Below are 24,152 nucleotides of genomic sequence, written 5' to 3' on the forward strand. Positions count from 1 at the left end.
TGAAAGCTCTTAGAAAGGCTGGGACTGGCAGCTTTCATGCTCAAATTATGTATGGTCGCTTTCTAAGCTTCTACGACAGAACAATATTTTTCTTTGCATTATTACAATTGCAGTGCTCTCTTAAAAAGATGGAGGTGAGCTGAAGTCTTTTTATTCCTAAAGATTGGACCCTGTTAGTTGCCAATCATGTTGAGCATGAAGTCATGGTGTGTCAACACAACCTGCTTAAACTCATATAATCATACATTATTTCTTAAATATTTCTGATTGGTTGTAATGATCCCACAGAAGGACTACTTTGCTGAATACTGCTGTACATTACATGAGAACAAATGATCTTCTTCCAGCTTTCTTATTTGTTCAATACAAACTAGATGCTTTTAATCTCCTTGAAGTTGTCTAGTTTGAAGTAATTACATTGTCAAAATCATTGAAATAATTTAAATGTAATTGCTACCTCTTAAGTGGAGTGCTCGTATTTCATCCATGTGACACCCGGGGGTGGGGGGGTTTGAATGGTAAAGTGGATTCTTATCTGATGGGTTTGACATCCGAAGGCAGTGACCCAGGCAGTGAAAAACAGCTGATTTCATCAGCCATCCAGACCCCTGCACCATTCCATTTTTCTCAGAGATAATAGAGTGTTGGCAGGCTCGAACATGTAAGCTGGCACGATATGAACACACACAGGCAAATAAACTCCTTCAACCTTTAACTCCGGCACACAATCATTCCCTCCCCTGTCTTCCTTCATTCCACTCTCTCATTTTCCCATCTCTGGTCTCTTTGTCCACTAACATTTTTCAGACAGGCCCTCTTCACCCAGCTCCCGCGTCCCTCTGAATGCTCAGCAGATGAGTTCTTTAACGATTTATTGACGAAAGGGAGACATCGTCACTGTCCCAGAAAATCTTTATCTGAACTTTCAGCTTTTGTGATTTTTATTATAAGGTTTGTGGCCTTGCCAACAGAAGTGCTGTGCACGGTGGAGACAATCCTTCATACAAACTGATGAGCAGGGCGTATAACTCTGTTGTGGTCCTACCCCATTATTTTGAGTCCCTTTTTCCCTTATTGTTAGTTGTGGTCGACATTAACAATTAATTTATATTAATCAGTGAGAGACAAGAAACCCTGAAATGTTCTGCAATTTGATTTATTCATAAACATGTGTATGCTGTATGAGGATTCACTTTAATCATTTTTGGATGCATGAATGCAAAAACAGCTCAGTACATAATACTGCCCAACAGAGATGGGACTGAAAGTGGAGGGACTGTTTTCAACAATTCTTTTTGCTAATGATTATTTGTGCATTCTACCAACCATGCACAAAATTCTCCAACTGTAGAACCAGCCTTGGCAACACTGGGTGGCTGAGGTGGACAAAACAGACTTTGTTACGGTCAAGAAAGGAATTGATTTTCTTTAGCTTTATTTTAGCTGAACTTGACCAATTAACACAAGGCTGATGCCAACACTTGACAGTACAAACCATAGGGATTACCACAGGGCAACTCTTTAGAAACTGGGATGGCATTAAAAGAGTTTACTTTAAGCACATTTCTGCTCTCCTTATCTCCACTACATCTTTATTTGTCCCTGGTGATTCACATGATCTCATGTCTCATTTACTTTCTCCACACACTCCCTTTTATCATTTCATCTCTTCCTATGCCTCTCTCACATACACAAACGATTCATCTTGCTTACTTTCACCAAACACTCGGATTACAATTCATCACTTTTACATATCACTACTCTTCTGTGTCTCTCTACTTCGGTCTTGCTCCACCACAAAACTCTGCAAGTCCATTATATTTTGTTCCACGTTCCATCCTTTTTTTTCTCCCCCCCTTTACAATTTCTACACCAGCACTTCTCACTCGCCGTTCCCTTCTTTCTTCCTCAGATTATTTCTAAAAATGTCCTCTGAGTCACTGATGACTCGGCATGTTTTCAACCTTCTTCCCTTTCCTGAAGTGGAGCATGTTTAACGCATCACCAACATCCACTTGTCAACCTAGCTTGTGGGAACATTCTCAGGTCAGACCTAAAAGCTACTTGTGACTCAGAGTCATTTTATTTGCCAGAAATGCAAAAAAAAAGAAATGTCCAGAAGTTTTACTGAGACTGACTGCTGATTATTTTCCCAATTGAAATGGCTGGTTCCCCATGTGGTCCTGATCACTGCATGTTGTCGCTTGGGGTTGGATAGAAGAAAAGACCCATGTGGGTACATGAAGGAAAATGTTTCCTTGTTGTCAGTGTGAAAACATGGACATGATCCTTAACTGACTTACCAACCTGCATGTTTTTTCGAACAATCAAAGCCTGGAGGACAGGTATTTTGCGCATCTTCTTTAGAAAGGAATATAAATGTATCCACTTTCATTTAAGGCTTCATTACAACCACACACCACAAGAAAACTTGGGGATAGAGTTATGTGATTTATCTTTGAATGTTCATGACATTAAAACTAACCTCAGTAGAGTGTTAGCAAAAGGACAGTGATGGCCCTGGAAAGGTTTAAATATTAATGACACAGTGTCCTTTACAGGTACATTGTATTGAAGTAGTGGTGACGTGGATCACAACTGATTCCTAATCTGTTGGCATGCTGTTAAGACAGGCTGTAAAGTTGGCGCTACAATTTGGTTGGCGACCAGTCCTGTGACATGCCATTAAACATATTAACTCAAAGACAGTTTGAATAAGCTCAGAGCTCCCCACATGTCTGTGAAGTTTATTGAATCCACTCTGATCTTGTATTTTAGCATGCCTACAAATCTCTCTTTTTCAGTCCTGCTCAGAACAGGCTGTTTCTGGGTCTGTCGCTTTAAATGCAAATGACCTCTGACCAATGATAATTGGTAATCTAGATAATGATAATCTTTGGAATGGGATCTATTGTTAACGGTGGAAAGGGTGACTCGGAGGACAGAACAAACGCCCAGCTATGGGAATGTTTTCCACCTGGGGAGGGGTTACGGCCCTTTGTGATGTCATGAAGAAAATCTCCAAATGGCCTGTTTTAGCGCACACTTTCTGAAAAGTGGAGCAGGGAAAGATGGAGAGGCTGGACTTTTCTCATAATTGGGGAATTAGTAGACAGGCTAAGGACACGTATTAGTGTTAGAAAACCATGAAATGTATTTTGTACATTATGTGACCTTTAAAGAGGAACAATCATAATCCATCTACTCATCAGCCATTGTCATCATCTCATAGTACACATCAATTGATGAAACTACATTTCTTTGTCATGTGTATAAAATGATATTAAAGAAGAGACAAACTTTTTTTTAAAACCAGATTTTATTGACCTCTCTTATTTGTTTTGAAGTTTTCCTTTCAAAAAATCAACCATAAAGTGGTGAAAAACTTGAGAGACACTCCACCAGAGTCTTAATAAAAGGTTTTCTACACTTAGTCGACAGTTACTTACATTGGAACCTTGTTCTAAAGAAAAACGGACAATTAATTGGGTGTTTCTGAGACGTCAAGACGATCTCTTTTCACTGATAGAAGCTGAGATTGTCAAGCCTCCAGGGCCCCTCTGGCAGGTAAATAACCCTAAATTGGAGCTTCTGTTCTCGCCTTGAAAATTATTTCAGCTGGTAAAATGGTAAAAGTGGAATTGACCGCCCACTGAGGCGGGTGCACAAAATGTCCGAATGTTTTTCTCCTCATGTCTACCTTGTATTAATGACCAAACCCCTGTCTCCTCCAAACCGTTCTGTCATTATAAAACATTTTGTGTTTTTGGGTTTTGTTTTTTTTTAGCTCCTTGCCTTTTTTCAATAATTTCTGCTTAGCTGCCTCTTGGTACAGATGACTCAGCACTCACTCTGCGTTTTAACACTGTGTCTTTTATGTGTCACTGTTTGCTTGTGTCTCAATCAAGTATGTGTTTGTGTGTTCTCCTCCTGTGTCTGCTGATAGGAAGAGGTGGAGGCAGAGAACAGAAGGAACACGCGGACCAGACTGACGCCAAAGCTGACCCCACACCAAGAGGAGGTGACAAGCAGACAGAAATGCACTCACAAAACACGCTAACAGATGCAGACATGCAGATACATACATACATACATGCATAATCATGACCATGTGCTCTGATCCATCCTATACATGTGTGAACGGAAAAATAAATCATATTTAACACATCAAGGTGGCAAAATGATGATGGGAGGATGCTAAATCATTCCATAGTAGGTCACTGCATAAGCAAAGTCATCATATACATTCTTACATAAGAAGCCATATTTGTTTTAAATTAGCGTAGTGGATTTAGGGTTTGTGAGACAGCTATGACTATTTTAAAATTTGTGCTATTCCACGAGTCATGCATCCATTTCCACCAAAATACCATGAACAGGTTCTCAAAGTTCAGACTAATCCAAATGAATAAACCTTTTGAAAGACTCTATTACATATTTGTACCAATTGTGTACTAATTCTAGTGTTTAGAAAAGCAGACACTTCTAGTTTGTGCTGCTCTGCTACATGTGCTGCAGACGGTGCTGAGGGTTTGTCAACTGCTGAGTCAATGTGCACTAGGAAGTAAGTCAGGTTTATTTATAAAGCACCTTTCAAGAACAGACGTCACAATGTGCTTCACAGTAAAGGATTGAGCAGAGACATTACAAACAGACAGGGTTACATAAAATCAGACAAAAACAAGACGGAACAGATGAGTCTTAAAAAGCTTTTTAAAAGTGTCCACAGAGTTCACTGCTCTAAGTTCCAGGGGAAGACAGTTACAAAATTTAGTTCGAAATTCAGTCTGGTCAGAGGACCTCAGGGACCTGCTGGTGTTGTAAGGCAACAGTAGCTCAGTTACTTGTAACCCCGTGCAATTTGTTTCTGTTAACAACAAAAGTTTTCAGGGCAGCACATATTGGAAAACATACATAAAATACCGATGTACGAGTGATAGGCCCATGTGAGTCAGATAATACCAGCTGGCAGATGTTTGTGCATGTGTGTGAGAAAATAACAGAGTGTAAACTAGAATTTCCCTCAGGTATTATTAGTATTTAAACATGTAATGTTTTATGATGTTGAAAATATAACAAATGCCCTCTGCTTAAAAATGTGCATGCATGCCTAACTATATGTACAAGGTACTTCCAGAGAAGGATAAATGTTTGCAAGAAAAAAACATGCATCTTAAGATTCTTTGTCATGATGAGTGGTTTAGAAAAATTGATTGAACTACCGCAAAAAATAATGTTGTAGCTACTTATAGGGGCCGTCATGGAGATTCTGCCTGGGTTCATTATCATTGTTGTACCTGTTCAGATGTGTGGCGAGACGCTCACAAATGTTTCATTGGCGAAAAAAAGCAAACAGTGACATATCAACAGAAAATATTGGAGCCCTCCTCACTCTCTGTCTTTATTTGAATGAGATGATAAAAGGTGTCTGTACTTTGGTATATTTAGTTTATCAAGTCACTGTTAAGACCCCGTGTTGTCATTAAGTGTTTTCCATTCACGATCCCTACAGTGCTCATGTATTATAAACTTCATAGGGGTTTTATTTTGTAATTAATTATACACTGCACATGCTGACAGACTCTATTGTTCCCTGCCATCTATTATCAGGTCTCTTCCTCAGCGCGTCACCATGACTCCCAGAGCAGCATCCGTAGCAAGAAAGAGGGAACGCTGCAGAAGATCGGAGACTTCCTGCAGAGCTCCCCAACGCTGCTCGGCACTAAAGGTTGGTGTGTCAGTGTGGCTGTGTACTTTGTGAGATATATATGTAATTATGTTTCACTGGAGAAGAAAACTACCAGAGGGATGAGTAGAAGTTGTAAATATAACTAATTAAACAGGCATGAAAAGAAGTTAAGGTATGATGAGTTTACAAAATGATGCTCAAGAGGAGGGCTGATGCAGCTTTTCCTCCATTACAGCAGAACAGATACTTTTCTAACTGATGACATATCTGAGCTACAGAAAGCATTTTTATAACTGCAGCATCTGCAATATCACAACTTTTTATTTAGTGAAAATGAAATCAAGAACAGGAATGATAAAAACTGGTCTTACAAACTATTAAAATATGAAAACACTATATAGTAAAAACAAAAAAAAACACATGCTAGAATATTTTACAAAAGAAAATAAACAAAGAGTCTAAGCGGAAAAATCTCCGGTAGTCATGTTCATCCGGATTCTAAAATGCCAAATTCTACAACAGAAATGAAAGTGTTTACAGCCTGGTTCAAAAAATTAGTTTGTTCTGGCAGGAATGTTGGAGCTGTTTGTCAGAGGCTAAAGGATCAATTCAACTTAAAATCAGAGAAGAGTGAAATATCAATATCAGGCTTATTTTTAGTTATAATACCCATGTGCACCTTCGATGAATGTCAGGTTGCCTCAAAAGCTAACGAGACAATTAGCATAGATACAGACTATTTGATATGGTGATTTTAAATGTCTGAAACGTACTGATTAACTATGAAGATAGAATTGTCTCAAAGATTTATACATATCGAAATGATATGTATAAATATACATACATTTATGAATATACAAATATAAAAAATGTGACATACAAATAAATAAACTAATTTGTATAAATAAACGTGCATTTGTAAATATATTTTCGAGATTTGAAAATAAATATGCTTGACTTTTGTGCTTTTCTTTCGATGATGTAATTTTGAGACATTCTTACCGCACACTGCCATCCACAAATAAATACCCCCGAATTCGAATGAGAATACACCCTCCCCTGAACAACCAGTAGAAGGCAGTGTTGTGCAGCCACAGCTGGTTATGGTTATGTTAGGTATTTGGCAGACTGCTGCAGGATCAACAACATGTAAGCGGGTTAGTGACTAACTGGATGGGTAAGTAATAACTAGTGATAACTGTTTCTTGTGGGTTGTAGTGCCTTTTTCTTAATCTACTAGACAGTATACATGAGTCCACTTAGTCAGTGTACAGACAGAACACTGCCATCTACTGGTTGTTCAGGGGAGGGTGTATTCACATTCAAATTTGGGGGTATTTGTTTGTTATTTGTATATTTATAAATGTATTCATATTTATAAATATCATTTCGATATGTATAAATCTTTTTGAGATAATTCTATCTCCATAATTAACTGCTGCTTTCAATCTCATCTGAATGAATCTGAAATCAAGTCAACCACAGCACATTTAAAAACAAGGTTGACCAAAGTGCTTTACCAAATAAGAGTCCATTCATACATCATATAATATTAACATATAAATCATCAGTCCCAGACAAAATCACTCTTTCCTCTTGTTTGTGTTAAAGACCAGACGTCACTCTCTGGCTGGTTGATCAAGTCCCACTGATTGAGTAAAAGTGAGGCAGCAGGTTAAGAACATCAAACATTTATTTCACAAGGGCATGCTGCCCCTCTCATCTTCATGAGCACATGAGCTGCTGCATCTTAAAATGTTTTTACTCTAAAGACCAATCAACCAAAGGATCTTTGGGAGAGAAAAAAAACCTCCCTAAATAGTGAGCAGTGCAGTAATCACCTCTGTTAATGATGAAAGTCTGCGTCAGTCTATCAGAAGCTGCTCTTTATAGAAATTGCTTTACTGATGCAATTTTCCCTGCGAAACCTAAAAATCAGTTTGGGTTATATTTGAAATGAGCTCCGATATTCCAGCTGTGATCAAAAAGGCAACCCAAGGTCACAAGCTTTGGGCTTTTAGTCTACACATACACACACTTACTGTACACGCACCAAATCCACAAACACACCAAGGCGTGCCTGATGTGTATAGTACCAGTATATCTTGCACACTAGGAACTGATGCTCCTTCAATCATCTACTAAGAGAGTCCAGGAGGCTATCTCGTGACACAGAAAGTTTTATTTTTGTGCTTGTTTGCCTTTTATTAGATAAGACAGCTATAGATAGATGGGGAATGTGAGGAGAGAGAGGGGGGGACGACATGCACCAAACAGCATCAGGACCAGGGAATCAGTGCAACATGGACTGTAGCCTCCGAATATGGGGCGCCTGCTCTATCAACGGAGCTAAACCAGTGACCCCCCATTGAAGTTAGCCATTAAAAAAAGTGCTGAAACACATTGTATGATACACAAGGACAAACCCTGCTGGAGTCATCTGGGGAAAGAGAACACTGGTTTGACAAAGTAGCCGGACAAGGGCAGCGAGTTTTGGGGACACTAATGATGGCTTCGAGGAGAGAGTTAAGACAGGGAACATATTAGAATCCACTGGAGTCATCTGTGGTTTTTTTATCCTCGGGGAGCCAGCAGTTTCGCTCGGCCGATTAATTGTCGCTTCGGGAGGTTTCCAGTGCGAGGGTGCTGCCGTCTGCCACCATCTGATCCTCCCTCCGTCTCCCCTTTTTCCTCTCTTCCTGCCCCTCCCTGCTCCACCCTGCTGTCTCCTTCATCCCTCACCTTCACTTGTCTTTTTTATTTTTGAGTTATTTAACTTCCTCCTGTACCTCTCTGTCTTTCTCTGTAAAAGTTTCCCTCTTCTGCAACACTTATTTCTTCTCTCCCTGCACTTTTCTTTCTCTGTTGTTCTTTTCATAAAGGCCCCCCTTAAAAAAGTCCATGATTCATCAAAGATTAAGCACATCCTTGAAGAACTAAAAGATATAACTTCTTGGTTAATGCTATGACAACATGTTTCAGAAAGTCAGGAGAGCTGCAACAAAGACTGGAGAGGTATCAAATGCTTTTAAAAAAAAAAAACTGCGATGGAATATTTCAGAGTTTGGCGTTAGCGTTAAGAAGTGTGACATAAGATAAAGGAGGCACTGAATTGTTGAAGAGCTGCAACCCTACATCAAGCAGGAATGGTAAAACAACCACTTTCAAAACTAAATAAATATTGGTCTCCTCAGTTCTTAAAATGCTGTGATAAGAAAAAATGTGGTGTTGTGATGAAACTCTAAGTGAATATGAGCCTGTCCAAACTTCTTTGAAGCGTGTTGTCAGCATCAAATGAAAGAAAAGGCGTATTAATCTCCCAAAACAACAAGATTTCTCAATCTTAAAGTTTGATTTGTTGTCTTTTTGCCACCGTCACCTCACATTTAGAGTTTCTTTCTGAGGTTTTTACACACACACACACACACACTTAAGTCAGTAGAGCACATTCTTGTTATCTAATAAGTGATGTTAAGTGTTTACAGTATTCATATTAATGCAATAATATACCTCTTTTAAAATGATTTATTCATATTAACAAGTTTACTCAGCACATTTTAGAAAACTGCTCCCCACCATAAAGTAAAAGCAACCAATTAAAAGATATCCATCAATCTGAAGTTTCTATTCAGCATGTTCCTCTTCCTCTAAAAACTGTCTCCCACACTGCAGCCAAGAAGATGATGAGCCTGGTGAGCGGCCGGGTTGATGCAGACTCAGCAGCCTCCTCTTCCTCCTCTTCGTCGCTCAGTCTGAGAGCCAAGAAGAACAAAAGGAAGCTCTACCGGCCTGAAATCTCCTCTCCTATGGACATGCCCTCACACCCTGTAAGTCTCACACAAACGAGCTACATTACAACGTACATGAGCTGGTTAGAGGACTTGGAAAGATGACAAACTTTCAGCTTGGCAGCAAACTCAAAACTTTTCAGGTGCAGACAAAATGTGGTAAGCAGAGCACCCAGTGGTTAGTGTGTGCCCCCAAAGAGGCTGGAGACCTCTAAGCGGGCTGCCCAGGTTCTAATCTGACCTTTGGCTCCTTTCCCGCGTGTCATTCCCCACTCTCCCTCTCCTCGATTTATGACTCTATCCACTGTCCTCTCTCTAAATAAAGGCATAAAAAGCCCCAAAGTAAACCTAGGTGTTGTGGTTGCTGTACACAACAACAACAACAAGGAGGATCCAACATATACCTCTAAATGCTGTAGAACCAATAGCAAAGCTAGGGCCTCCTTCTCAATAGTGCTGTAGTTTTGCTAAGATAAACTCTTTATTGCCAGAGTATAGTAAATAGTTAAAAAGTAAATAGTGCAGCAAATAGATTTCTGGTTCATACATGACAGCGCTTACTGATACTGAGTCTCAGCCTATGATCTAAGGAGCACAACCTGTACCGATGTCAGATGTGACCTTCATATCTTAAGGCCTGTCATCCCCTATAAAATGTCCCTTAAAGAGACAGTAAAGCAGCCAGAGCTGGGCTACATACCGAGTTTTTAAGATGCATCGATGTATTTTTAAATGAGATTTAGGGTAAGACAATATTGTTTATGTTGAGTTCAAATAATGTTATATGTTTCTTCCAGTTTGCCGTATTTCTCCTCTCACTGTTTGTCCCTCTTCATTTGCTGCACCTCTCTCCCTCTCTACCACCTGCATCACACACTACACAGCTGTGTGTGTGTGTTTTGTTAGGAAAGGAACATTTTTTTATGCATTTTATTCTATCAAAGAAGCATTTCTTTTGAATATAATTATTTTATTATTTCACAAACAGAGTTAATTTAATGTAATCAATCACGTACATGTGGACACTGATCAGCTGGCTATTAGTTAAAGTGTCTGTGTGACATTCCATCCATGTAGATTTGACTTAGAACTCACTTAGTTTTTGTTTTTTAATTTATTCATAGGAAAAACATTTTTAGATATATATCGCGTATCGTCACACAGCATAAAAATATTGATGTGATTTTTTTTTTATCCATATGGGCCAGCCCTAAAGGCAACCAATACTACTTCATTCCATCTGTTGCAGTCAACGGTAAAACTAGTGTCAGGTCTCATTGTAACATGGCGTTAAAGAGGTCTGAAAAAGATCTCCTGTAGTATTTTAGATGTACACACCCTCTACAGGCCACACCTCGAGCTCCAAGTGTAGAATTCCGTCTGATTGAATACCACTCTATAATTCTCAGTGTTCCTGCTCATCTGTTTGACTTCCTGAAGAAGGCTGGATGGTGTTTTTTAGGGTACACGTGACCATATCCTGCAAATAAATGCAAAAGGGATTGCCTTGGAGTTTATCTTGTTGTTTTTTTTCCAACAAAATGCAGTCATAAATATTTTGATTTGTTGTTAAAAGATGTTGTCTTTGCTTGTAATTACACAAATGTATACATATTCCACAACTTGTTCCTTTTCTTCTTATTTCAGATCATTAGCAGAGAGCCCGAGGAGAAAGAGAGTGACCATCAGATCATTAAGCGGCGTCTACGCTCCAGGATGGCTAAATAATTAGCCTTCACATAGTACTGTACTATATATAAATATGTTTTATGCTTAACACTTTATTAAAGAAATGAAGGAAACACCCATATCTCTGCCACTATGGCTCTAAAGTCTTTTAACATAGAAACACATATTCTAAGTAATCGAGTATAATCTGTTATATTCAATATTTAACGATTCAAATAGAGTTATGTTAAAGGGAGATGTCACTGATATGAAGCTGGTTTTGTTGCGGTTCAAGGAATTCTCCAGTATTCAGGAGTTTACTTTTTCTTTTCTTTTCTGTTTAAAGTTTGATGAGAAGACCTTTTTTTCTTCTCGTGTCTGTGTGCAGTACAGAGCTGGACCAAGGAGCTGATTTAGTTTATTATAACATGAAGACTAGCAGAGGAGATGCAACGTAGTTAGCTTCATCTAAAGTTGGAAACAAACACTCCACAACCTGTTAAGATCACTAACATGTACTTTATTTCATCCATACACAGATATACAATGCACTTTGTGTATTATACATGCTGCAGCTGTTTCCTCTGAATCAGTATTTCATCCATCACAATGAGCGAACGGTTTCTTTTAAGCTGACCTAAACTGGACGCCCCCTGGCTCCATCGTCTCGTCATCTACCTCTCTGAAAGGTCGACCTAATCATTCATAACACTGATAAGAATTCAATCAATTTCTGCCTGAAATATTTTGGCTGTAAAATAATCAGTTCTCACTCTTACTTTTTTTGTCTTAAAACTATGCTTTTACTCTGAATATCACTCTTAACGTCACCACACAGACTCATAGTAAGCACTCTGAATCAGTTTATCCTACAGTACACAACAGAAGAAAGATGCTGTCATTTCCTTTACCTTGATGTGCAATTATTTTTTCTTTAGAATGTTCTGGGCTCTGCTGGAGTTTCATTGTTATTTTTTATTTTATTTATGCATCTTTTTTCTTTGTGAGTAAGCTTCAACAGTTAATTTATCTTATAGGAAACCACTACCTTTCCGATTTTCTGGCTGTTATATAAAGCTGATAATCGGACGTTTGAAAATATCTTACTTTGATAACAAGTCAGAGTCACTCTCTGAACTCCTATTGCACTTTCTCTTGCGAACAAATTAAAGCGAAGGAACAAAAAGCAACTCAAAGGATAGATAATGCAGAATTATATGAGAAACAGTTCTCTGTGTGCATGTTACCCAAACCCCTAGTTTTTCTACATTTGCTGACAGTTATGGCTTTAGCACTGCTGGATGTTGGGATCTCTTTAGGTCACTTTATTTTTTTTAGGTGAGGGGCTGCAGAGGTTATTGTTCTGTTTTTGTATGCATATAGTGATCCTGTTAAAGCTGCCTGAGCTCAATGTCTATTTTCTGAAAGTGTGATCACATCTGTCACCGATATTCTCCTGCATTCTTCCAACTCTTCATATTTTGTGTCAGTCATTTACCAGTTAAAAATACAAACATTTGTTATTCAAAAATAGACTTCTACTGTTTTTTTTCTTTAACATTTGTGAGTGTCACTCAAAATCCATCAACCTCTGGGAATGTAGTTCGTCATTGATTACTATTATTATGTTCTTTATTCTTTATAAATACATACTGGTAAGTAGCATATATCTGAAAAGAGTCTGCAGGAAATACGTGTTACATTAAGACAGAGTGTCCTGCTGTCAATATGAATCAAATATCTGCTCGACCATCACATGAAAACATGTTCTGAATCTCCTGCACAGTCACAGACGAGTACATAACTCAACATTCAGAAGCATATTAGATTAGTACAATAACGGTAAAGAGATGGGATAAAGTCCATCTTAGGGGTCTGTGGCATATAGCTCAGACTGTAGGGACTTAAGTTAGAAATCTGAGGGTCACCAATCCAAGTCCTGGTACGTACCAAGTACAGAAATGTGACTGGTTGTTGAGAAGAGTGACATTTAGCAAGGCCCTTAACCCCCATCTGCTAGAGGTGCCAGTCTTTTGCAGCACCCCCCTCTCTGACATCACTCCCTTAATGCACTTCTTTAGGTCCTGTTTCTGCCCGTATGTCAAAGCAAAGTTACAGTGGCAAGGAAAAACTTCATTTTAGAGGCAGAAATGTTGGACAAAAGGAGGAATCTATGAGACCTGAGAGCTCAGCAGCTCCCAGGAAAAGATGTGGTTAGTAACTAAGATTTACAGATAGCGACTCGCAGTAATATGAAGCATTTTGCACAAAAAGATAATGAAAGGTCTAATTTCCCTCAGATGAATGAAGTGTATTAAAAAAAAAAAAGATTTACAAAGATGGCCTGTATGATTGATTTCCCTCTGTTATTGTGTGATGCATAAAGAAAGCCAGTCCCCCTGTCTGCTAAAATGAATTAGATTGATGAAAAAAATGTTCAGGTTTAAAACCTCTAAAGTTCTTCCTTATGAGTGCTTTGGTCATGTGCTTGTTTAAAATAATATTAAAGGCAGGGTTGGTCATTTTCTCCAGATGCACTGTTTCAGATTTTGGTTGAAATTGTCTTTATGGTCCTGACAGAAATGAATAATTCACGTGCTCTGAAAAAGGAACAAAGAAAATCTGTCATCTGTAGCAGTTAATAGCATGTAGAAACTTCGACCAATGTCTGCCACGAGGTACCAATCTGATGAACCAATCATGCCTCCCTGTCTCCCTGCTCATTCTCTACTAAAGTGTTTCTCAAATGGGGGTACAAAAAGTTGCATCACAGCAAACTAGTGGTGTGCGAAATAACGATCTTAGATCGTGAAGGATTGAAACGTGTTGACAATCTGCAAAAACAGGGAGATTGTAGACCGGAGCTAATGTGTTCATTTTATCATGCTGCAGTTTATGCTCCGACACAGACGCATCTGTCAGAATGCAGGGAAAGACATTTCTGGTGTTAAAAATGTTCTGGGGAGATGTACAGCAACAAAGACAATTTTAATTAGACTAAAATAAGCACAGTATTTGTGCAATTAAAAACATTATACAGGGAAATAAGTTTGTTTAAACTGGTTGGTAACTTGCAAACTTCTTCTTTAAGATCAGTATGGAAAAAAATCGTGATAAAATTGTGATTGTGATGTGATATTTTTTCCATATCGCCCACCACTAATATATTTTTATGGGATTTACCTCCACGTATTCTGTTCCTCATGAAGCACGGTTTGTCTTTTGCGGGGTGACATAAACCAACAGCTTTATGAAGACCACATACATTTGTTTAGTAATGTTCTTTTCCCAAATTATTTCCTGAAAAATGTCTTTGGCCGGATAAGGGGGTACTTGGCTGAAAAAAAAAAAAAAAAGTTCGAGAACCCCTGCTCTACCCCATGCATGCACTAGCCCACACTCAAAGCATGAGCTGAGGTCCGCTTCTGGACCAACAGCGCTTGTGCATGTAAGTGAGGGGCGTGGCTTTTGAGGAGGACAGAGGGGAGGGGGTGATTGCAGACGGAGCACTGAGGGTATGCTGCTTTCAAAATCGTGCTAGTTTTTGAAAAATTATCAACCCTGCCTTTAATGAAGTTATCTTCAACTGTGTGATTTACTGAATCTAATTATAACAATATAGCCTTAAATGTGTCCTAGTTTTTAAGAGCATAGCACGAAGGAGGCACATTTAAAAAATAAAAACAATCTTCATCCTCTTGGAAATACAGTATAAACACCTTCAGGCAACTCTGGTAAAAGAAAAAAAAAAAAATCACATAGCGGGGCCTCTTCCACTATTGTAATTTGAAGTTAAAGCTCAGGTAGAAATTTTTACCAGAAGATTGGATTGGAAGAAAGGTCACAGAGCAGCTAAAGTCTTCTGGCCATCCTCTGGTGACCTGACCTTTTACTGACAATCTGGACAGCAGTTGTTTTTCTCTTACAGCAATCTCAGCTGAAGGAACACGTGTGAGTGAATATTTTCACAGTCTGGGTATGGTGGTTTGAAGCTCACACTAATGGATTAAGAATGTTCTTAATTTGCTTTGGATAGCTGTGAGCTAGATGATCTACATATTTATTTATTCAGTGTTAAATGTGGGGGAGAGGGGAGGGGTAGTTGTGACATGAATGTGGTTGCAATAGGAGGTGTTGCTTATACACACGCACACACGTCTAAATGTGTGTGTCCTTTTCATATCTGCTGCTGCTGCTGACGACATCAGAGACGTTTGGGACATTTGTCCAAACACAGACAGTGTCAATAACTCACACTGTTGCACCCAGCAGTGAGATGGTGGGGGGGCAGATTATCTGTTGGTGTGCTCTTGTGTGTTTTGAAAGTTTCTGCACCCAGAGACTTTTATTCTGTAGAGCTGAGTATTATTACTGATAGAGTGGAGCTCCCAAAGGAAGCTTTGACAGTCAGGTGAGAGTCCAATTTCATTTAATTCCTTGCAATCTAATTTTCTTTCTTTTTAACTCTTTTTTTTTTTTTTTTTTTTTTTTTTTTTTGGTCTTCTGCACTGTCAGTATTTTTTTTTTTCTGACAGTCACAGGCAGAGCTGCTGAGGCTGGTGTTTGCAGTCCCATTGAATATGGAGGAAAATGGTTGTAGTAATTTTAAAATGAACTGTTCTTTTATGGAAACGAATGTGCACAGTTTGCTGTTTCTTATGACGGCAACACTCAGCACATTTTCAGCCACTTAAAAAAGATTCTGTGTAAACAAAACGAAGGTTTATCTTAAGAAAGATCTTTTTAAAGGCCTCAACACCAAATGTGCTGAGTGTTTGTAGAAACAAGCGACCGTGAAAAAATAAACTAGGTCACCCCTGTTTTTATTTAAAGCTGCGATACACCATTCATATGAAGGAGTATTAGGGCCACATCAAGGGGAAGAAATCTCAGATTTGGAGATTAAAGTCATAAATTTATGAGAATAAACTTGGAAAAATCTTTGAGAAGAAAGTCATACGAAAAAATAGTTAAACTTACAAAGATTAAAGTTGTAAATTTTTACAACTAATGTTATTTTTTTCTAGGTGTACGAGAAGAGCAGAAGACGGCTGTATGACAATTTGGAATTTGGAGCATCTTGTGAAGTTATACTTTAGTAAAGGTTTCACGATTAAGCGAATACTTCTTCTTACTCTAATACTCTGTCATACATTAAAAGAGTCTGGGGGGGGGGAGACAATTTAAGAAAGTTGCTTCATGTCTCATCAGATCAAGTGCGATGTAAATGTCTCACTCCACATGACTGTTCATGATATTTAGAGCTTTATTTCCATTCCACAGCTCATCAGGAAAAGTGACAAAAGCTTGAGAATTAAATTATCTGACAGGAGGAGGAAGAAAGATGAAAACCCCAAAACACGCCAGCTTAAACTCTAAAACCGCAGATTCATGACATCACTTATGGCCTGAACTGTAACAGACAGGGAAAAACCGGAGCTTACTTGCATGTGGTCTTCTTAACAGTAAAATGACAATTATTAAGATATGGATATGTGGTTTAGAAATGACTACAGTCTGCATATTTCTGCCTCTTTTGTCATATTAATGCTGCCAGAAACCCTTCATGCAGCAGATCGCAGACGCTTCTGCTTTGTATGCGTCAGGAGAAAGACTTAAATCCAGAGACACAATTAGGAGGAAGGCTCATAAGCACCATACAACAAGAGAGGGGGAAAAATGACAGTCACAATAGGTAAAAAGTGAGAAAATACGAGACATGCTGGGTTGAAAAAAGAAAAAAAGAAACCTGGGTGAGAAGGATGACAGAGAGCTTACCTAACAGAATAAACGGAACGAGAAGATGAGAGTGAGCAAAGAAGGCAGCGAAGGTGAGAATTCAAATAAGGACACATCTATCCAAACAGTGGCTTTTTTTTTTTTTTTTTTTTTTTCTTTCCCTCCCTTCCGGCTCAGAACTCTTTCAGGGGAGACAGAGAAAAGAAAACGCAGTCATGTGTTCTGCGAATGATGGAGAGGCTGCCATGATGCAATTTTAGCAATCACTTCCGACACACAGCTGGGTCTTTGTGCTTTCTGAACAGCCCGGCTTCCTGATCACAATCCATGCACACACCAAAACACAAGTGTGGAGAGGGGGGAGCTTCAGTATGCGTCATCACAGAGATGAAACTATTCATAAAAAGGTAAAAGATTCAAACTAAATTGTAATAAGTGTTGTATGAAACACTTATCTAAAAGTGATTTGAGGATTACATGTAAGGTTTCTTCATCAATTTCCTTCCTTCTTTTGCCACTGTGTAACTCCAGTGTCCTTTGGAGCTCATTAATGAGGATGTTTTTTTTAGGTGCAATAAGAAAGTCAAGTGTCCCATCTCATGCCATCCTGACAGGATGTCTGACCCTGTACAGCTGCATCAACAAGCATGGTGTGGGATACCTGAACCTGACATGAAAGGAGGGAAATTGACCCAAAATCAGTGAGAGGAAGGCAGTTGACTGCACGGGTGACGGTGATCTATGATGGCGGTATGGTGTTCACAGCCAGCTCTGTGGTCTGTGTGAACACAGAAAGATGCATTCACACAGTTTCATTCATACTGATGGAGGTTACCCTAAATAAAATGTTAAAGAATAGAGCCTTTCCTCGTGGGCTTTTATATGAATTTGATTTTTTTCAAAAATTATGTTTGACAAACTAGTTTACGATATTCTGGTTGTTTTTTTAATTCATCTGAACATCTCCAACCATGTCAGAGTTTTGGATCATTCTCCGCTCTTCCAGACAGCCATTTGTTTCAGATAATCTCTGTGTAAATTCATTTGAACAATTCTGCACAAAGATAATCCATTACCAAGTTAATCTACACTCATGTAAATGTTCTGTTTAGACATCAGATTACAATGAAAGGATCCTCTGTAGTTTTAATGAATGAGCTGGCTGAAGAGAGTTACCCTGACTCAGAGGAAATGTTTGTACATCTTTAAATCCAACTGCCTGAACTATATCCATCTGGCACCAAATTAGATGAAAACAAAGGCATGAGCAGCTTTTACAAACACCTCACCCACACAATGCACAGGTGGTTGAACAGACACTCGAGCATGGAAGTATTAAAAGATTCAGACAAACAGCCAAAGCGCCCATCTGGACCACAAATAACCCCAAAAACCTTGATGTACTGCAAAATACCTCTTATACTCTGACAGAGACATTAACTCCCTGTGAGTCACAGGATAGAAAGACAAAAGCAAAATATTAGGAGAGAGACGACTAAGAAAACAGCTTTGGAGGGGCCTCAGGGTTTCAACTGCTATACACAGATCCAGTTTATACATTTTTTTTATTTTTTTAACATTCAGTACTGACTAATAAGTCCATCCCATCTGCATTATTTATAATAAACACATAAGGAAACATGATGATTTTAAAGCATTTCTGTTAACTGACAAAAGCCAACTTTCAGGTGTATTTGTATTGGTTTTATTTTGACAGGGACAGTGTACAGCCACTTAGCTGAGCTAATTTACATCTACAATCTCTTTTATTTAAAGCAGTAGAAAGTACAAAGCCTCGATTCCTTTAAATGTCCTATCAGTTTTGATTTGAAATAAACACAAGAGACGTGTGCCCAAATAAAAATGATAACTGAGCCAAACCTCCTTTACCTCTGTTAGCTACATGGCCCTCTGTGACCATCGCAACCCAAACAGTATTGCCGCCTTCAACAGACCCAGGCTCTGTTAAAGGGATAGTTCAAGATTGTTTAAGAGGGATTGTATGAGGTACTTGTCAGTAAGTACATTAGCTACCGGAGATGACGATCAGCTCAATCAACATCAGGGTGAGTCTACACTATATTGAAATCGCGCTTTACTTTTCAGCTGGCAAGCCTTCTACATCGGCACACGACTACAGTGCGTGTTCATTTGCCTGCAGGCGCATTAAAAATACCCTACAACCCAACTTTTAAACTAGATAAGCAGAGAGAGAGCCAACACATCAACGGGGTTATAAAGTGGGCACCCCTGTTGAGAAGTTTTGTCAAGTAAGCCCACGATACCTCAGGGAGGCTTGACAGAACTCTAATCCGGAGCCACCCCCTGTATGCTAGTTCTCACAGCCCATCACATCGACAGTAAAAAAAAAAAAAAAAAATGTAATTGCACCTGTCACTAGACCTACATTGCATATTATCACTTATGCCAACAAATACCAGGCACTCGTGGAGCACTGCACAAGCCAAGGTTGGCATGCTTGATGTGACCCAATTAAAGAGGGCTGTCAGGGGCTTCCTTGATTACAAACATCAGTTTGCACTTTTCTAGACAGGAGTTGTGGCATTTATTTTAGCTAGTTGTTAAGTATGCCTTTGACATATGGACAGAATGAGCCTGGAACCGATTCCCCAGCCCTGCCATTAGTGGAGGACCTTCTTGAGCCACAGGCACAGCTATGTTAAATATTTAGGACCTTTCACAAGGTTACAGTCCAAAGACATGTTTGAACACACTCTGTGACAGTCCTGATCCTGGCAGTCTGTCACTGGCCTCTGCTGCTAAATCACTTTAGCACAAAATGCAGGTTATGACAGAGCTCAAGCTGTGGTCGGTCAGGGTTCAACATGATGTCTCACACATTTATCATGGCAGGAAAATTAGATGCTGTGTTCATGTAGTCTAACACAGTGACCATCTGGAAGGTCTTGATACAGCTCCAGATATCAAGTGGCCCTGATATTTGATCCTGCCCTGATGCAAAGTTTTTTTTTTAGTTTTTTTTTTAGATTTTTCTAGGCCTTCCATCTTGTTATTAAAACTCTTTAAAAATGTGGTCTGATAGAGTGATCCCCCATAGACTGGAACAGGTAATGCCATTTCACATGTCCCTGTGTTGTTCTTTGGTATATTTTCTCAAAGATATCACTCTCTTGGCCAAAAAAAAAAAAAAGCAAAGTACAGGCGAAAGCATGCCTGGTTTGAATGTACCGTCTCTGTGGGCGGCCTGAGTGGGACTGAACAGCCTCCTCCAGTAGAGCTGTTTCTGCACTCTGTAATGGGCTGCAGAGATGGGTGAAGAAGTGCCTGACAATCCCATTAGAATCCAATTATTTTTGACATTTTTCAAAAACAATTTCAGAGGTTGGACTCAAACATTTTCCTTGGCTGGAGAGGTACCAGCTGTCATTCAAGGACTCGTCTGCAAAACGATGAATCTTTTCTATCTGTTAAAAAAACAGGTTGTGCTATCAGTCACACAGAAGACCGTGTTACTACTTTGTTGGAAAAACAGATCCGACTAAGGGGACCAGGAGATGTTTAACTTGAAGCACTCACAGTTACAATGAGTGAACTGTCTTTTGTTTCGTATAGGTTTCTTCTTTTGTCAGAAAAAGTTTCACTTTATTTCTGACAGGGAGTTTTTCCATTCATCTAACAAAGCTCTAAAGTTCTGCATTATTCAAACTCTCTGATGGTAAATTTGGAGGAAAGAGCTGAATGTAGGACAAAGCTGAATCCAGATGGTTGTTTCTCATCCACCATCCAGACCTGGATTTTGGCTGCTATGAATGGCTGGCTGTGTGTGTGCGTACGTGCGTGCGTGCGTGCATGCACATGTGCGCGTGTCACAATCAAAAAGGGAAATCCGGGAAATTTAGTTGTCACGCTGATCTTAGGATCTACATCTGTATTCAGTTTGAGGAGATGCTCCACATTCAAAGTGACTGAAGTAAAAACAATGTGTTCGGTAAAGATGGGGTCAGATTGTGTGAATTGTGTAAATAAAACGGTTTGCATGTGTGTTAGCTTTTAAATCCATTGATTTTCATTCAATCTGTTTCTGATTTTCAGTATGTGCTTGTAAGTTGACATTGGCAGTAAACAGACCTTATTTATGGTGTCTGTGTATACATCTGCAGTTTTTATCCTTATGATCTCTTGTATGGTTGATGTGCCACTCTCGTAACTTCCTCTGGATCATTTTTGTTTTTAAATTGTTGAAAGTCTCAAAAAAAAAAAAAAATCTGGATCTCAGGAGTATATGTATCAGGCCTACTCAGAATGAGGCACTAATGCAAATGCACTGACATATTATCCAAGTAGAAGTCTTTTGGAGCAGCAACATTAAACAGGCTGCTCCTATACCAAAATGTGAAAGCATAGCTTCTCATCATTATAAACTGCCCGTCTAAACTTTAAGTCCACTTAATTCTCAACTTCATGTTTTGCTAATCCTGGTCGGACAGATGTGGCTGAAAAAGTGAGGCTGTTGAAGAAGTTCAAACATGATTATATGTAGCTGAACTCTGCACAGGCACGATTCAGGGTCGTATAAGGTTGTACTGTTCCCACACTGAGGGAGCTCAAATCCAAGCTGACACCCAAATAATGAAACCCAAACATCAAGCCTAAACCTTTGCAGGAGCTGCTGGACTTACTTATCATATCTTAAACTCTATTCACACTTTGGGATCACATGTAATTTACAGGATGAGCAATATCTTTCTGACTTACCTATTTCAATACACAGATGATCCTTCTTCATTTACTCCCCTGAATCATCTGCAAGCTCTTATATATTATTACAGCAGGCTCTTTTATTTTTGGTCTGAGGTAGGAAGAAAACGGTGTAAAACTGAAGACAAAGATCTTAATAATACCTTGCCACGCAGGGCCGGATTAAGCAACCAGGGTGCCTTGAGGGCAGTTGTCCCCATACTGGTTTCCCTAATTTATCCAACTGTTTGTGCATTGTGATAGATTTGGGTTTGCACTCATTAGTTATCGTTCAGTTTAATAATGTGTTCTATGTACTGTAAACATTTATAAACTGAAATAATTAGTCCTTAAATCTAAATTTCAACTTGAACCACTGCTATAAGATAACTGAACAGGGAGAATGTGAACCCGATATACAGCCAGCGTAAATACTACCTCATACAAGACTTTTATTATCAGATGACTTATGTTTGACATCATTTTTCCACACCAACCAAAATATCCCCCTAAGACAGTGACATCAAGTGGTCAAAAATGAACAATGACTTGTTCATTAAGTTTTCTGTTCTTAATTTTTACATTTGTTGCACAGTCTTAAGCTACCATGATATTTGTTTGTGCAGTTTTTATTCAATCCCACCTTCAAGACATCATGCATTGCGTCAACTGATATTTCTAAATACCTTTTAATTATTTTAAAAGGCGGGGGTGGAGATGGCCTAGTGGTTAGGTGGTACCCCATGTAAGGAGGCTGTGGACCCCTGGGCCGAGCAGCCCATGTTTGGGTCCAACCTATGGCTTCTTTTCCCGCATGTCATTCCCCACTCTCTCCTGATTTCCTTTACTCTTTCCACTGTCCTATCAAATAAAGTCAAAAAGTCCTCACACATTAGTAAAAAAAATTTACACTCAAAAGGCTTGGTGCAAGATTTAAGCTATTTTTCTGCCTATATTGGAACTATTTTGGCTGGTGTTAAAAACTAGAACCAAGAGAATAGCTAGTTCAACCCAGTGCAGATATTTTATGTGCTGATAAAATGTGCATGTCTGACGTGCCTTAAAAAAAAGTTGGCACCAACTGTTACTCTCCGTTCTGTCTGCTGTGAGCTTCTGTCTATTTGTGTTAAACTTCTTATTCTGGACTACTCTGAGTCCATGTGAAGGTTTGTCAGTCTGAACCTGATTTGAACTTCAGGTAGTCAAACTCAGCTGAGTCGAATCGACTGTAGCACTTGAGGACAACGTATAGGAGCCTCCGTCACCTACCATTTTCCCCCTGGCTTCACCCATTTCTCTCTCTCTATGTCTGTCAGAGCTCTTCCCCCAAAAGTGCCTCCCCATCACTCCATCTAATATTCACCGCAAGAGCTCCAACGTCAGTGGGCAGGTGTGTGTGTGTGTGCGTGGGCGACACTTGACTTTAAGTGTGCGTTCCAAGCTTGTTCCTGCAGCTTTTAGCAGCTCTTCTGAAATCAGACACGGTCACTGGAGGTCATGAAAACGTCAGTAAAAAAGTCAGCAGATTGTTGTAACACTGCACAGTATAGTCTGTAAAGGTGCAGGGATTAAAAGTGAACAGGGTCGATGTGAAACCTTTGTCAGGCTGTTGTTATCACCCTGTTGGAATGGAATCATAAAAAGGTCACTTGTATCTGGACTCTTTAGAGGTGTAACTGTACAGGCAGAGGACACTCAGCTTATACTAGCTTACAGAAATGGAAGTGATGTATTGGTATAAATGAGTCTTTGGATAAATGAAAAAAAATATGAACAGGATGAGGTAGACAAAATTAAAGACGATTTAAAACCCCTGAAACTTCCGTAATGACTCAGGTGTTCAATTACCTAAAATCTAATAAAGAACTCAGTACAGGAATAACTGAAATAAATGTAATATCCCTTTCATTGTCTCTAAGCATATCAGAAGAGGTGAAAAAATAAAATATTTCAAATTAACATTCATTGCTTATTTATCTGACAATGTATCGGATGTTTGGAAGGCTGATCTAATCCGGTCTGTCTGCACAGTATGTAAAATCCGCCGCCAGGTTGCTCATAGGAGTTCTCTCTGCTACTCCCCCCCGGTGAAAACAAACTCCGTGTTACCGTAGTCAAGATGAACGGGCGAATCCGACCTGAGAAAGAGAATATGTTTACCAACGAGCTAATATATCAAAATACAATCACATATCACATATCAGCCCTACAGCAACAGTCCAGTTCAGCAGCTCCCACTTCCTTATGCAGCGGTCTTTGAAGTAACATCCATCCGGTGTTTCCAACGATAAACATTTCATGTCCGTCATGGCGGCTCATCATGGCGGCCGCCTCGACAAGACACATCCCGTTACAACTATAAAAATTAAGGATTTCTCTGGCTTTGATAACTGTGGGAAATCTTTGAGATAATGTAAGTACTCAACAACAAAATATATGTAACATTTAAGCTTAGTCATTTTTTTTTATTAATTTAGATATTTAAATGTAAACATTGTCATCAAATTCAACATATTATACCTTTAAAGTGTTAACATCATCTGTCAGCC

The 24,152-nt window shown here is 39.1% G+C and overlaps 1 protein-coding gene across 3 annotated transcripts in view; it reads left to right on the forward strand.

The window, feature by feature from the left end:
- kif20ba (kinesin family member 20Ba) overlaps positions 1–12,678 on the forward strand; it is a 51,903-nt gene extending 39,225 nt beyond the window's left edge. For all 3 annotated transcript variants that reach the window (XM_029275699.2, XM_029275693.2, XM_029275685.2), the window contains 4 exons: positions 3,947–4,021; positions 5,611–5,728; positions 9,362–9,516; positions 11,125–12,678. In XM_029275699.2, coding sequence (XP_029131532.1) covers positions 3,947–4,021; positions 5,611–5,728; positions 9,362–9,516; positions 11,125–11,205 — 429 coding nt within the window. In that variant the 3' untranslated portion in view covers positions 11,206–12,678. The remainder of the gene's footprint in view (positions 1–3,946; positions 4,022–5,610; positions 5,729–9,361; positions 9,517–11,124) is intronic.
- Positions 12,679–24,152: the final 11,474 nt, after the last annotated feature.

The sequence above is a fragment of the Labrus bergylta genome, chromosome 10 (assembly GCF_963930695.1).
Source record: "Labrus bergylta chromosome 10, fLabBer1.1, whole genome shotgun sequence".
NCBI lineage: Eukaryota > Metazoa > Chordata > Actinopteri > Labriformes > Labridae > Labrus > Labrus bergylta.